General features: G+C 38.2%; 1 protein-coding gene across 2 annotated transcripts; it reads left to right on the top strand.

Annotated features, from left to right (window-relative positions):
* Positions 359–14,870, top strand: LOC109843068 (novel plant SNARE 13-like). Of its 2 annotated transcripts, XM_020412000.1 has the most exons (10): positions 361–605; positions 8,429–8,521; positions 8,771–8,864; positions 8,947–8,984; positions 9,776–9,873; positions 13,300–13,379; positions 13,451–13,507; positions 13,997–14,089; positions 14,185–14,259; positions 14,726–14,870. In XM_020412000.1, exons 1-10 carry the CDS (start codon positions 529–531, stop codon positions 14,831–14,833), a joined length of 813 nt encoding a protein of 270 aa, XP_020267589.1. In that variant the 5' UTR covers positions 361–528; the 3' UTR covers positions 14,834–14,870. The 2 variants fall into 2 exon arrangements, with proteins under 2 accessions (XP_020267590.1, XP_020267589.1); XM_020412001.1 differs by lacking the exon at positions 14,185–14,259 and having other exon boundaries at positions 359–605.

Below are 14,876 nucleotides of genomic sequence, written 5' to 3'. Positions count from 1 at the left end.
GTAAAAAGGAACACATTGATATTTGAAATTGTAAAAAATTAACATGTTAGTATCTTTTAGTAGTCATCATGCAAATATTCCTGAAAAATATCATGAAAATATTTCTAGAAATATGTCCCGATAACTAATAGAAGATATTATGGTGCTAAGGATATAAAAATGTCTCTTCAATAGGGTTATTTAAGTTCCATTTACCCTTAAAAACGCAACCGGATGTTTTGAGAACCGGAGCCAGTGTAGAATCCGACCCGCTGGCTTCCTGGTTATCTTGTCCCTTAACAACGCTTCAAGTTAAACAGCTCCAGCAAAGTGAGAACTCCCGCAGAAATCAAAGTGGTTTAAGAATCAAATAAAGTTTAAAAATTAGATCGGAGGTAGCCATTCCGCCCTCGGCTCTCTTTTTCCCTCTCCACCAATAATCCCCACGGTTTTGTATCCCAAACCCTAGAATCCCCCAAATTCAAAATCCTCCAAAATCTCTCGTATTCTCGGTTACTAGTTTCCTGATGGTTTGAAACTCGAGGTGAAATGGCGAGCGACTTTCCGATGAGCGCTGAACTGGAACAGATCGCCGGCGAGATCGCCGACATATTCCGAGCGCTTTCGTGAGATTTCTGCGCCTCTTTTGTTTGATTTTTTTTATTTCCAAAATTTCAAATTTTAAGGGTTTAGAGCGATTTGTATTACACATATGATGCGTAAAGATGAAAATTTGTATCTTTTTGATGAATGTTTCGAAGAATTATTATTGAAACCTTCAGTGAGTTTGATGAAGTCAGTGGTTAAATGAATCATTTTTTTTCAAAATGTTGATAATAGTGTATTGTAGTGGGTTTTAGTCACACATTGCTTGGGAGAACAAACATCACACTCCTCTACTTGTATAAATATATGTGCACACTCAATATTTAACTCAAGGGAAATTTACCCAAGATTCTCTCTCTCTTACTTTAACATGGTATCAGAGCTAGGGCTATTTCCCTTGCAATAAAAATTTTAACGCTTCTGTGTTTTTTTACCAAATCTTGACTTTATTGCTTTGCAGCCGTTTAATATTTTTTTTTTGGCGTTCATCTGCCAGATATTTTGGCATTGCCGCTTTGCGGCCTCTTAACGCGTTTCGCGTTCTCGTTTAACCTTCGGGTTCTATTTTAAACCTTCGGGTTTCATTCTAACCTTCGGGTTCTATTTTAACGGCATTACCGTTTCAAGATTGTCTCTCGGTCTCAAATTAACGGTATCGTCGTTTCAAGCCGTCTCTCGGCCTCAAACGAAAGGCATTGTCGTTTCGCAGTCAGTAACGGCATCTCGACGTCTTAATGTCTCAACATTGCTGTTATGGCTCCTTCAGAGAAGATTCTCAAACCATCTTTGCCCCTCAATGATCAAAGTGATTGGGCAGGGTGGTCCACCATTGTCACCAATGCCTTGCGTGACGCTGGTTTGCTTGATCATCTCACCAGTACGAGACCAGTTCCACCGTCCATCAGCACTATTGCTTCATCTAGTACTATTGTCTCTGACAGTGGTGATGTTGATCTTCAGACTGCTCGTGCTCTCTATGTCAAGAAGAGTTCAGAGTGGCAATTACAGGAATTTCGTGTCATGGATTATCTCACTCGCTGTGTTGGCTCTGGTCTCACTGTCGAGATTGGCTCACTTTCCTCTGCTCGGGCCATGTGGACTCGTCTCACTGAGCGTTTCACTGAGTGCTCGGGTGCACGGGAGGCATATCTTCTGTAACGCATTGCTCTACAATGCAAAGATAGTTCATCTCTGCAGTCCCATTTTGGACAAATACAAGTTTTTTAGACAGAGTTACGCTCTATACTTCCTGGACGTAATTCCACATATGAAGACTGACTAGCCTGGTACGAAAGGCATGAGATGCATCAACTATTTCAGTCACTTCCTGAATATTCAACTATGGCTGATCAACTACTTCATCGGTCTCAATTTTCGACTTTGGCCTCAGTTATGGGAGCTCTCACTGCTTATGAGACTCGGCAATAGATAGCACGACTCAATTTGTCAACAAACACTCCTACCTCTTCACTCGAGACTGTTTTGTCTGTACATGTCACTGCTCCTGTTATGAATCATACTTCTCCACATGCTCCCTCTCCACAGCTCGATCTAAGTTCTCTTACAAATATTACAAGAAGGAAGGACACCGCATTGAGACATGCTTCAAGCTTCATCCTGAGTTACATTCCTCATGTACTGGTCGTGGTCGGCGACCCCCTCAGTCTCAACCCTCTCGTACACCAGGATTGTTGGCCAATGCTATACCTTCTACTACTTCAGACTACAATTCAAGCTATCGAAAGTCTTCGTCGTCAACTTGATGCTTTTCAACATATCACCTCTACATCCGCTGCACAACTCTCTGTTATGCATTTTGCTGGTTCTTCAGCTAATCCTTCGGTCTCTGGTATGAATGATCTCTGGATTTTTGACTCTGGTTGTTCCTTTCATATGACTTGTAATGCCTCACTTTTATCCTCTGTCTTTACTTCATCCTCTCTTCCTCCTATCTACACAGCTGCTGGACAACCATTGTCCATTACTCAGTATGGCTTTATTACCCCCACAAAATAATCCATCTGATCATCTAACACTTGGTCCCGTCTATGTGGCTCCTCAGTTGTGCTTGAATTTAATTTCTATTAGCTCTTTATGCATGGCAGGTCTGTTTGTCTTATTTTCTTCTGATACTTGTATTGTGCAGGATCCACAGATGGACAAGACGGTTGGGGCGGGTCGTAGGAGGTACAAACTGTATTTTCTGGAATATCTTCACCTTCTAGAGTCCATACGTCCACGTTCTCTTGTTGCTTCTCTTTGTTCTTCAAAACCCTCTACCTCGCTTCCTGCCAATTTATGGCATAGACGAATTGGTCATGTGTCTAATAAAAGGCTGGAGAGTCTTATTCAGTCTGGAGTACTTGGTCCTGTATCATCTAGTTCTAGTATTGAGTCATGCACTGGTTACAAATTGGCTAAATTCACTGCTTTATCATTTAAAATGAGTACGTCCGTATCCACTTCCTTATTTGATTTAGTACATTCTGATATTTGGGGGCCAGCTCATTTGCCTTCTTCATCTGGCTACTTATATTATGTTAGCTTTATCGACGATTTCTATCGTTTTACATGGGTTTACCTACTTAAGAATTGCTCTGACGTACTTACTGCTTATCAAGCCTTCACTGCTATGATTTTCACTCAATGACAATCTCGTATTAAAGTTTTTTATTCTGATTGTGCCAAAAAGTACCTATCCTCTACCATGTGCTCTATCATGTCCTTTCGTGGGACTATCTTTCAACAGTCATGTTCCTACACTCATGAGCAAAATGGTGTTGCTGAACGCAAACATCGTTATATCCTCGATACTGCTCGATCAATGCTCATTTCTTACTCTGTTCCTCGTCGTTTCTGGGCTGAGGCTATTCTCACCGCGACTTATGCCATTAATATCACTCCATCTAGCTCTCTTTTCGGTGCTACTCCTTATAGTCGTGTTTATACTCATCCTCCCCGTTATGACCTAGTTCGCGTTTTTGGTTGTCGATGTTTTGTTCTTCTGCCATCTCATGAACGTGATAAATTGTCTCCCAGAGCTGTTTCTTGTGTTTATTTAGGAATTAGTTCAGAACATCGAGGTTATCGTTGTTATGATCCCGCAACTCGTCGAGTTCATATATCTCGTCATGTTCAGTTCGAAGAGGATTCTCCATATTATTCTGCTTCTGATGACTTTAATTTCCTCCACTCTACTGATCATGCTTCCCCGTCAACTGCATCACCCACTTCTTCACCTCAATTTTCTTTTCTAGATCTCCCTGACATCTCTTCCTCTCCCTCTGTTGACTCTTCCTCGTCCGAGTCTTCTCTTACACCATCTAATCCATATCCCGTGGACACAACTCTCACTCCAGAAAATACTGTTGATCTCCACACACCTGCGACAGCATCTCTCCCGCCTGAGGTTCCTCTTGCTCTTCGTCGAGGCAAACGCCCACATGTCATGCCTGTTCGGTATGCTTCTGTTACTTCTTATTCACCCATCTTTCATAACTTTCTTGCTGCCATTCATACTATTGTTGAGCCAAAGTACTATTGTTGAGCCAAAGTCCTTCCAAGAGGCAGTTTAAATACCAGAGTGGCGACAGACTATGGCTGAGGAATTTCAAGCCTTTCAGCAAACTCATACCTGAGATGTTGTTCCCTGTCCTCCTGGGATCTCTCTTGTTGGCAGTAAATGGGTTTATAAGGTCAAATTTCTTCCTGATGGTACCATTGAACATCGAAAAGCTCGTTTGGTAGCTCGAGGTTTTACTCAGCAACAATGTATTGATTATGAGGAGACCTTTGCTCCTGTTGCTCAGATGCCCACTGTTCGTACTCTCATTGCGGTCGTTGCTGCTCATCGTTAGCCCTTATACCAGATGGATGTCAAAAATGCTTTTCTTCATGGCTCTTTATCAGAGATCGTATATATGCAACCACCTCCAGGGTCAAATATTCCTCCGGGACATGTATGTCTCCTTCGTCGTGCGGTTTATGGTCTCAAGCAGGCACCTCGCGTTTGGTTTGAGTGTTTTCGCGATGTCGTGCTCAAAGCAGGGTTTATAGAAAGTCATCAAGATGCTTCTCTATTTGTTCGCACTACATCGCATGGTAGAGTTTTATTACTCATCTATGTAGATGATATGATCATTACAGGTGATGATATGACAGGTATACAATACGCAAAATCTCAGTTGCAACAACAGTTTCACATGAAAGATCTTGGATCTCTTCGGTATTTTCTTGGTCTAGAAATTTCTTAAGGCCCGCGAGGTGTATTACTGTCTCAACAGAAGTATCTCTCAGATATTCTAAATCAAGCTGAGCTAACTGACAATACAACTGTCGATACTCCACTCCAGCAGAATGTCAAAATTTGCTCTACTGACGGTGAGCCTCTATCTGATCCTACCCGATATCGACATCTTGTTGGTCAGTTGGTCTATTTGTGCATCTCTCGACCAGATATCTCTCATGTTGTTGGTATTGTCAGTCAATTTGTTAGTGCCCCACGTTCTGTACACTATGTTATCTTATTACGGATTCTTTGGTACCTCCGGGGTACTAGCACTCGCTTTTTTTTGTTTCCTGCTACATCTAAATTAGAGCTTTGTGCATATTCTGATACTGATTGGGTTGGTGATCCAACTACCAGAAAGTCTATCACATGTTATTGTATATTTCTTGGTGATTCCCTTATTTCCTGACGAAGTAAGAAACAAGATGTTATTGTTCTTTCCAGTACTGAGGCAGAGTATCGTGCAATGTCCACAACAGCTAAAGAGATTATTCATCTTCGTCGCCTTCTCTGTGATTTCGGCCAAGGTTGTTGATCGCGGATCGCGGCGCGTCGCGGCGAGGTACCGCTAAGGCTATTGCGCGCTATTGCGGCGAAATAGCGGCAAATAGCGCACAGTCAAATAGCGGTCAATATAAATATATGTAAATATTCTAAATAACAAGAAAAATTATATAAAAAATACCATGAAAAATAAATACCATGAAAATGAAAAATTATGTAAATGACCGAGACAAGCTAATTTACTCCATCATATTTGAGAGTTGGCTCTTCATCTTTGTCTTATGCATATGGATCTTCATCAATAGCTCCCCAGCAAGACAGGAGCACAAAATCACCAAGACAAGCTAATTTAATTAAATATAGTACAAACTCCACAATCACCAGAACAATCTAAACCCCTAAGTTTAATATCAAATAACAAAAGTATAATTCCAACAAGACAATTGTATTGTTTAATTAACCAACAATAATTATCAACTAACCAACAATAATTGCAACCTAAAACAAGACTGTTAAGGAAAAAATAAGCATAAACCTAATTTTATCTCAAAAGGGACTTTTTTTGACCGGAAGCACAAATCAACAAGAAAACACTAGAAATTTCTCAAGGCCCGCGGGGTGTATTACTGTCTCAACAGAAGTATCTCTCAGATATTCTAAATCAAGCTGAGTTAACTGATAATACAACTGTCGATACTCCACTCCAGCAGAATGTCAAACTTTGCTCTACTGACGGTGAGCCTCTATCTGATCCTACCCGATATCGACATCTTGTTGGTCAGTTGGTCTATTTGTGCATCTCTCGACCAGATATCTCTCATGCTGTTGGTATTGTCAGTCAATTTGTTAGTGCCCCACGTTCTGTACACTATGCTGTCTTATTACGGATTCTTCGGTACCTCCGGGGTACTAGCACTCGCTCACTTTTGTTTCCTGCTACATCTAAGTTAGAGCTTTGTGCATATTCTGATGCTGATTGGGCTGGTGATCCAACTACCAGAAAGTCTACCACAGGTTATTGTATATTTCTTGGTGATTCCCTTATTTCCTGGCGAAGTAAGAAACAAGATGTTATTGCTCTTTCCAGTACTGAGGCAGAGTATCGTGCAATGTCCACAACAGCTAAAGAGATTATTCATCTTCGTCGCCTTCTCAGTGATTTCGGTATTTCTGTTACGACTCCTACTCCTCTCTACTGTGATAATAAGAGTGCCATCCAGATTGCTAATAATCCAGTATTTTATGAAAGGACCAAACATATTGAGATCGACACTCATTTTGTCCGTCACCAAGTTATCAAGGACAAGACAATTCTACTTCCTCATGTTTCATACTGCTGACAAGCTTGTAGATTTCTTCATAAATGCCTTACCTGTTCATCGGTTTCAGTTTCTTGTACGCAAACTCACTTTGTTTGATCCAACATGAGTTTGAAGGGGGTTGTTGATAATAGTGTATTGTAGTGGGTTTTAGTCCCACATTGCTTGGGAGAACAAACCTCACACTCCTCTACTTGTATAAATATATGTGCACACTCAATATTCAACTCAAGGGAAATTTACCCAAGATTCTCTCTCTTACTTTAACACAAAACAAACAAATTCATCTTAATTTTTAGGTATGGATGAATCAATAATTCTGCTCCTTCCGACTTTAATTGTATTTATATTAGTAACTAGATTGTATATATTAACATCACTTTTTTTTTGCTACCTTGAAATCAAGTTCATTTTTGGATCAGTCTTGACCGTACATGCAGACCTTAGCTCAAATGATTCTCCTTCACATTCATTAGGCTGCTCACACAACTGTGCACTGACGACCTTGTATTTGATTCTATTCATCCATCTGAATGTTATTGGTTCAGCCATGTGCAGAGTCTGTTGGAAGTCATAGATAAAAGGACCAACTTTAGATGTTGACAAGATTAGTATTGTTGATTGCTAGAAGTGTAAAGCAGAAACAAAAACCTTTCGTGCAAATTTTTTTGGTTGATTAACTTAAATCCAGTGTTCAGACATACTATATAGTTCTAATTCGGACACATCCAGTTACCGGACATTCTATCTTTTAGTTTCCTGAATTCCAACAAATAAAGCAAGCAGATGTCAAATTTTTCCTCTAACTTCATGGATATCCTAAGCAAATGCCCTAGAAACACTTCTGGGCTTCCCAATCCCCACAATATCATTCTTAATATTGTCATTGTTATATATGGTAGCCATAGGGAAGAGTCATGTACTGTTTTAGAGGAATTACTGATAAACATAGTTAAACGACTAAGTACGTACTTGAAACATTTAATTGATTGGCCTGTAATTGATTGGCCTCCTGTCCACTATGACATGTTTCTATTGTTAATGATTCATGTGCGAGCTCATGTTTTATTTAATCTTTTATTTGCTTGTGTATCAACTACTTCTTGAGAAATTTTGAATGTTATTGGAGTCATTTCCATGACTGGTAAAATGACAGGTGTACAGTGACAAATATTTCCTGCCTAGCTGGTCAGCAGGTTAAATTTATTTTTCGTGTAGAAGTCAACTTTTATACATGAAAAAAATTTGATGGTGAGCTTTTGAGTGATATGAATAAGTGGCTTAAGGACAGGTTATTGAGATATGGACTACAGGAGTTAATAGGGATGTATGAAATTTAACTTCAATTGCGTTAAGCATCTTTTCAAATAAATAGCTTTTCTTATGCATTATTAGTTTTCATGTTTTGCATGTCTGCTTATCTTGGAATTTACTCTTATCTGTGCCATACTGCAATGGCTGTGGTCAAATTTATGCTTCTATTCATGCTTGTTTTCCTTTCCCTAAAAATATTACATGATTAGAAAATGAGTAAATCACTTATTAGCACGACATATCGCTGATTATTCTGTCTTTCTCACCCGGTGTTGGATGTTTTTATAAAAAAATAATTTTGCTTGTTGGCCACAATTAATTTGCTTATTATCCATAAGCATGGTGTTACATATGTTGTGCAGTGTCATCCTATTCTGACATCACATAATGTTAATATGTATTTTGTTATTTTTGTCAGAAATGGATTTCAGAAATTGGATAAGATCAAAGATCCTAATAGACAGACTAAGCAGCTCGAGGAACTCACTGGCAAAATGAGGGAGTGTAAGAGGTGAGTCACATTTATATTTTTTTTCGTTCTAATTGTATGTAATAGGACTGCTATAGCTACATCGTCTCCAACCAACATTGGTTGCAGATTTTTCTTGTTATCCTAGGATGATACTAGTACCTGACTATTTTTGCCCCTTAAATTTCTTTACTTATTATCTATTACTTATAAAGTTCCTGATTCTTACAGTAGAAACCCATTGGCCATGTCATGTAGATGGAACACTTACCTGCTGTCTCTTTTACACAGGTTGATCAAAGAGTTTGATCGGCAAGTTAAAGACGAGGAGAGTCGAAATCCTCAAGAGATCAATAAGCAGCTCAATGAGAAGAAGCAGTCAATGGTTTGTTCTTTCTGTCTGTCTATTTGCATCTATTTGTAGTATCACTGTTCCTATTTTACATTTTTCACTTTTGTTGCTGCAGATCAAAGAGCTGAACTCATATGTAGCCTTGAGGAAAACGTAAGTTTTGTCATTGAAAGAGCACAGTTCCTCTGTTAGACTGTGATCTTTTTTCAATTAAAAAATGAGTTCATCTATTTTAGACTGTGATCTTTTTTTTATTAAAAGGAGTTCATCTATTTAATTCTGGGACTTACCTTATACAATTCCACAACCTCAAATTTGCCTATAGAAATATCCAGACATTTATGTCTGAATACTCTGTGAAACATAGTGAGCTATGCACCCAAACTAAAGAAAACCTTGGTTTTATGGAGGCCTGTGGAGTTTTTCACACATGTATTTCTTATTCTGAGATCAATGTCGATCTTTTTTTATTTGGTACATGTTTGTGAAACGTTTATTGGAAATTTTAGTTATTTACGCGACAATTTTTTTTTTAATTTTTTGAGAAGAATAAAAGTAGCTTTTCGATTTTTTGTATGTGGTAGCAGGCAATACATTTCGAACTGACAATTTATTTTCAGACTGATGAGAATTAATATCATTTATAACATGATTCATGATCTTTGGGGGGAATATTAAAGGTAGCAAATCAATTAATTTCTTTACAGATCCATTGGAAATGAAAAGGTTCATTAAAAGTCGGTACCTTTCGCACACATTCTCTTATCTAGCATTTTTAAAAATATTTTTAACTAATCATTATGCATTGATTTGGAGCTTACATTGAAGTTTCACTTTTATATTGCAGTAGCTGCCTTTGCCTTATTTAAAAAAAGTCACGTTAGAATCTTTCTTGATCTTCCTTGATGCCAAATAGCTGACAGTAGTAATCTTTTGATTTGCAGCTATACCAGCAGTCTTGGTAATAAAAGAGTAGAGCTCTTCGATATGGGTGTTGGAAGTAGTGACCCTGCACCAGAGGACAATGTACAAATGGCGTCAGGTGATACTCTTTATGCTTCTTACACATCAACAACAATAAAACTTATTTATGTATGTCAGCTACTGTTTCCTTATTTGTATATTTTTATTAAGGTTGTAAGGTCAGAACTCATCAAGGATTATATCGAAAGATTGTTAGGAATTAAAACTTGCAATAATTGGAAGGTAATCAATTGAATGTTTTGATATGCAACATCAAGCAGATGTGGATTTACTAAGGGTGTAAAACAAGGGTCACCTGAAGAAAAGGGCTTGGAATTAAATAAAACTTGGGTTGGTATCGTGGAAGTTGGAAAGACTGGGAACATTTACATCTTTGAAACTTCCATTGGTCTTTGAGGAGACAAAAGGTTAAGGAGGCTCGTGTAATCAAGTTGAGATGATGAAGGCCTATTTATACTTTTTCAACATGCAGTATGACGGTTTTCCCATGTAGTTCATGTAATTATTTTTGGTGAATTAATTCTAGTATTTAAAGTGAAGTCCTGCCGATATTATTAGATTGATTATAACATGTTGGTTCATCTCTCTTTTTTGAGAGCTAGAAGAGTTGATAAATAAATATAAAATGTATTGATGCATAGACGTAACTTAGAAATCAAGCAATCATCTGGTCTCAGGGAAATAAATGATTAAATTCTTAATCCCAAAGATAAAATGGCATTACGGAAACATGAAATGGGTTATAGGTCAATACCAGCTGTTCAAGCTTCATGTACTGATTGCATGGTTGTGTATGATTGGATACTTTGTTTTCTTCTGCTGATCATCGACCAATCTTATTTACAGGACCTGTTCATGTAAAAGCTTTGATGTGCCACTATGAAATAAATAACTATTTGAAGCTTCGAAATATGGGAACAGGAGGATATGCGAAAACTCCAAGTGGGACTATGAATATTTTTTTCTAAGGCCTTCTACTCAAGCCAATTGTCACAATGTTGCACCATTCGTACCCTGCAATTACCTGAACTATTAAATAATTGCATTATAATATAGGTTTTTCTTCGAACTTTAATCTGGAAAACTTCTAAAACACTGGTCAATAGTTGCTCGCAAGCATGCCTATATGCCATTATTGATAACAGACATTGAGACGATATTTAGATAGATGATATCAGTAACAAAGAATTAGTTTGAAAAATCAGATGAAGTTGACTCGGAAATGTTTTTCCATGTTGAAGGTAAATCTCATGTATGCATCACGAACTCGAGGGAGATGCTGGAATGAGGTGGGTGTGAGAGGCAGATAGCAATGCAAGAAATTGTAGCGATCAAATGTTAATTGGCTAAATTACCAAAATTGGTATTTAAAGTAGACTCTCTTTGGCAATAATGTATTTAAAGAACCTCCGACGACATTATCGTATTTTATTAAGGCCCTGCTTACCAATAAGACCTTTTTCTTGAAATTCTGGCAGGAAAATTTCTTCTAACTCCCTAACGTCTCAAAATTATTAAATTCACACCCAAGGTTATTCTTTTTTCATCTTTTTCTCCATCTCTTTCATTTAACTATTTTTAGAAGAACAAACCTATTGTTCAACAAATTTTTGACAGCAACATTAGTTACAAACCCGTTGCCGGAGCAGTTCAGCCTCCTCAGCTTGACCCCATATTAGCAGTAGGCAACGTCGCCCGTGTCGATCACATGAGGGAGCCTGATTCCCTTGGCCTTGAGCTCCTTCTCTAGCTGTCTGATTCCCTTGGTTAGTGCGCCGGATGGATGTGAAGAGTGAGGAGGGGAGGAGGGGACGGAGGGGAGGGAGCAGAGGGAAGGAGAGGGGAGGGCAGGATTGAGCGAGCGAGTGATGGCGGATTTGCTCGGGGTATAGGCGGGGATCATGGTGGGGATGGGAGTGGCGGAGGAGGAGGGGAGGGCGGGGAGAGGGATGGAGTTGGAGGGGGAGGCGGAGGAGGTGAGGAGAGGGGAAGGGGAGAGGAGGAGGAAGAGGAGGAGAGGGAGGGGATGTGTTTTTTTTGATAAATTTGGGTATAGATTTAATAATTTTGGGAGGTAAGGGGGTGAAAACAAATTTTCCTGTTGGAATTTTAAGAAATAGTGTCTTATCGGTAAATAGAGTCGCAATAAAATAGTGTAATGTCATCGGAGGCTTTTTAAATACCTTATTGGCCAATAGGTTCTAATTTAATTACCAATTTGGTAATTTAGCCATTTTTAATTAGCTCTACTTCCAAAGTGTTATTAGCTAAAGTAATCTGCTTAGCTTGTGATTAGTATAGATGTTATTAAAAAAAAGATTAAACATGACTTTTTATTGACATGGAAAAAGAGCATAGGTGAACATCTTGAAATTAGCACTGCTTAGTGTGTACTTAGGACTTGGGCATTACATTTAGTTACATCATTAAAAAAACATCTTTGATGTTGTGCCCTGTGCAGGAGCTTGTCATAGATGTAGATGTCTTGGTGATATCCTGTCAATCAAATTCTCATCTGTGTTCACTTTATTTTAGGTAAAGTTTACCATATAATGTACTGTATGGAGGCGGTGGATAAGTTGGTCGTAGAAACTTTGAGAGGGTGCCTTTGGGTATTGAGAATCCCAATTATTTTATGGTTATCATCATTACCGGGCTTTCATAAAGGATGATAATCTTGTGAATATATATAGAGTTTTGCAGGCATGTGATTGGCATCATAGAATCACATTTGATGCGTATCTGGTGAAACATAAAAGTTTAAGATGATGGACGAGGCCATTCAGGTAAAAATTGCTCAGCTGGATCATTTACTGCAGAATTGCAGAATTATGCTTGACATCATACTCTCACGTAGAGGAACTCCACATTTAGAATTTAAATTTGTGAGGCTGCACTCAGTCTGATAGAGAATCATGCCCTTGAATTGACAAGAATGCTTTGAGGGGACCATCTGACCTGGTGATATGAATGAATGGAAAAGGGATCTTTTTCCTTGAACATGAGCAAAGAACTGTGTATCATGGCTATGTTCACTGTTCACCAGAGAAACTTTGTACTTGGTTCATCAAAGGAAAGGGTTTCAAGACGATCCTCTTTTTCTCAAATTTCTAATATTCTGCTTCACATTTAGTAAGTGTAATTAAGATGCAATATCATGCATTTTCATGCTGTCACTAATCTGCCTTGTGTTCTTTAAAATTAAAATAATTTGGTGTTCCTACTTCCCTTGATTAATGTAATACATTTTTTCCTTCAAATTTCCATTCACTAGTCCATGGAATTGTTATGAACATTGCTGTACGTTGGAGAATAAAAATGCTTCGGTGATCATAAAGAGTGTTATCATCTCCGTGTTTTTTTTAAAGTTTTGAGCTCTTTTTGTGAAGTGATCCCTATTGACAAGCTGAAGGGGTATTTAACAACTTAAGAAATTGATTTTGGATTTTTCCTTGGGTGCATGTTAAATACTGTTCTCCTACAGCAATGTCTAATCAAGAACTTGTAAATGCTGGAATGAAGACAATGGATGAGACTGACCAAGCTATCGCGCGTTCAAAAATGGTGTACTGCTAACCTCGTATAATTTCATTATGCAATCCCCTTCCTTTGTTCTAACATGAACGAATTGTTAGGTCGTTGAGCAAACTGTTGAAGTAGGAACTCAAACTACTGCAACACTGAAGGGCCAAGTAAGTGGAAACTATCATATCTGATTTACTATCTGGAGATGTAGAACTCTCCTTAACCCATGTTACTTTGCTGGAAAACTTCAGTCCTTGTATTATGAACTTGTGGTCAAAAGTTTACTTCATTAGTTCATCCTGCCCTGGCTAAGGGCCTTTCTTTAACAAATGGAACCCTGAATGTACTTGGTTGGGTTGAATTAGGCTTTGGCTTGTAGTTTTTAGAAGTTTGTTCTTTATTGTTTCAAAGGTGCTATTAACTTATAAGAAACTGCTGAGAATTTGAGGGTTCAGCCATGCTTCTAGGTTTTAGTAGCCTCTGACAATCATATGAAATGCACTGATTGGAGTATAAGTTGAACTAGATAAATTTTAGCCCTTTGCTTGGTTAACTTAGTTCAATGTCACTGAAGCCTTGTTGATGATGGAGTGTCAAGGAAGTCTCTGTCTTTGCTTATTTTATTTCTAAACCTTCTAATCTTTAAACAAATGCAGACTGACCAAATGGGCCGCATTGTTAATGATCTGGATACAGTTCATTTTTCTATCAAAAAGGCCACCCAGCTTGTAAGGGAGATAGGAAGGCAGGTTGGTGAACCCTCAGCTTTTCTCCTGCAGTAATTCATCTTAGTTCTCTTGTCCAAATAAACTTTGCCGTGATAAGCCAAATTGCTTGTTTTCAGGTGGCATGTGATAAATTCATCATGTTCTTCTTGTTCATAATAGTTTGTGGTGTTATTGCAATCATTGTCGTGAAGGTCTGCTCTTGCTTCCTTGTGCACACACGCATACGTGCACACACATGCGCTTGTCCATCTATTCAAAGTTGAACTAGAGTTACTATCAGTAGTATTTAACATATCCATACTATTAATCCAAATTTAAGAAATCATCTTAAAATTTTGCACTAATAGATATGATCTGCTAAACATAGACTAGGAAAGAAAGAAAATTGGTTTCCATGTGATTTACCCATACATCAAACATCCTGAATATTGATCGCCTCAGAATTTAAAATCAATTTAACTTTTCATAACTTGATGCATGGTGAATCATTTCGAAACCATTTGATTCTTTTTTATTTCTAATATTATTTTGTTCAGCAAATCATATTTATCAATTTGGATTTTTAACACGCAAGTTGAATCCTTGTATTTGGGTTTTATAGTAGCGTTAACTCATCCATTTACGAATTCTGCTCTTACCACATTTCTATAACTTTAGATTGTACACCCAAATAACAAGAACATTAGAGATATACCCGGGTTGGCACCCCCAGCCCCAACATCAAGAAGGTTGCTGATTGCAGACGTGCCGAGAAGTTTCCAGTAGCATGTTCTCATCTGCGAAGATGTTGTATGTATCGTCCGTGCTT

Source organism: Asparagus officinalis, chromosome 5 (assembly GCF_001876935.1).
Source record: "Asparagus officinalis chromosome 5, Aspof.V1, whole genome shotgun sequence".
NCBI lineage: Eukaryota > Viridiplantae > Streptophyta > Magnoliopsida > Asparagales > Asparagaceae > Asparagus > Asparagus officinalis.
This window is presented reverse-complemented; position numbering and strand designations above follow the sequence as displayed.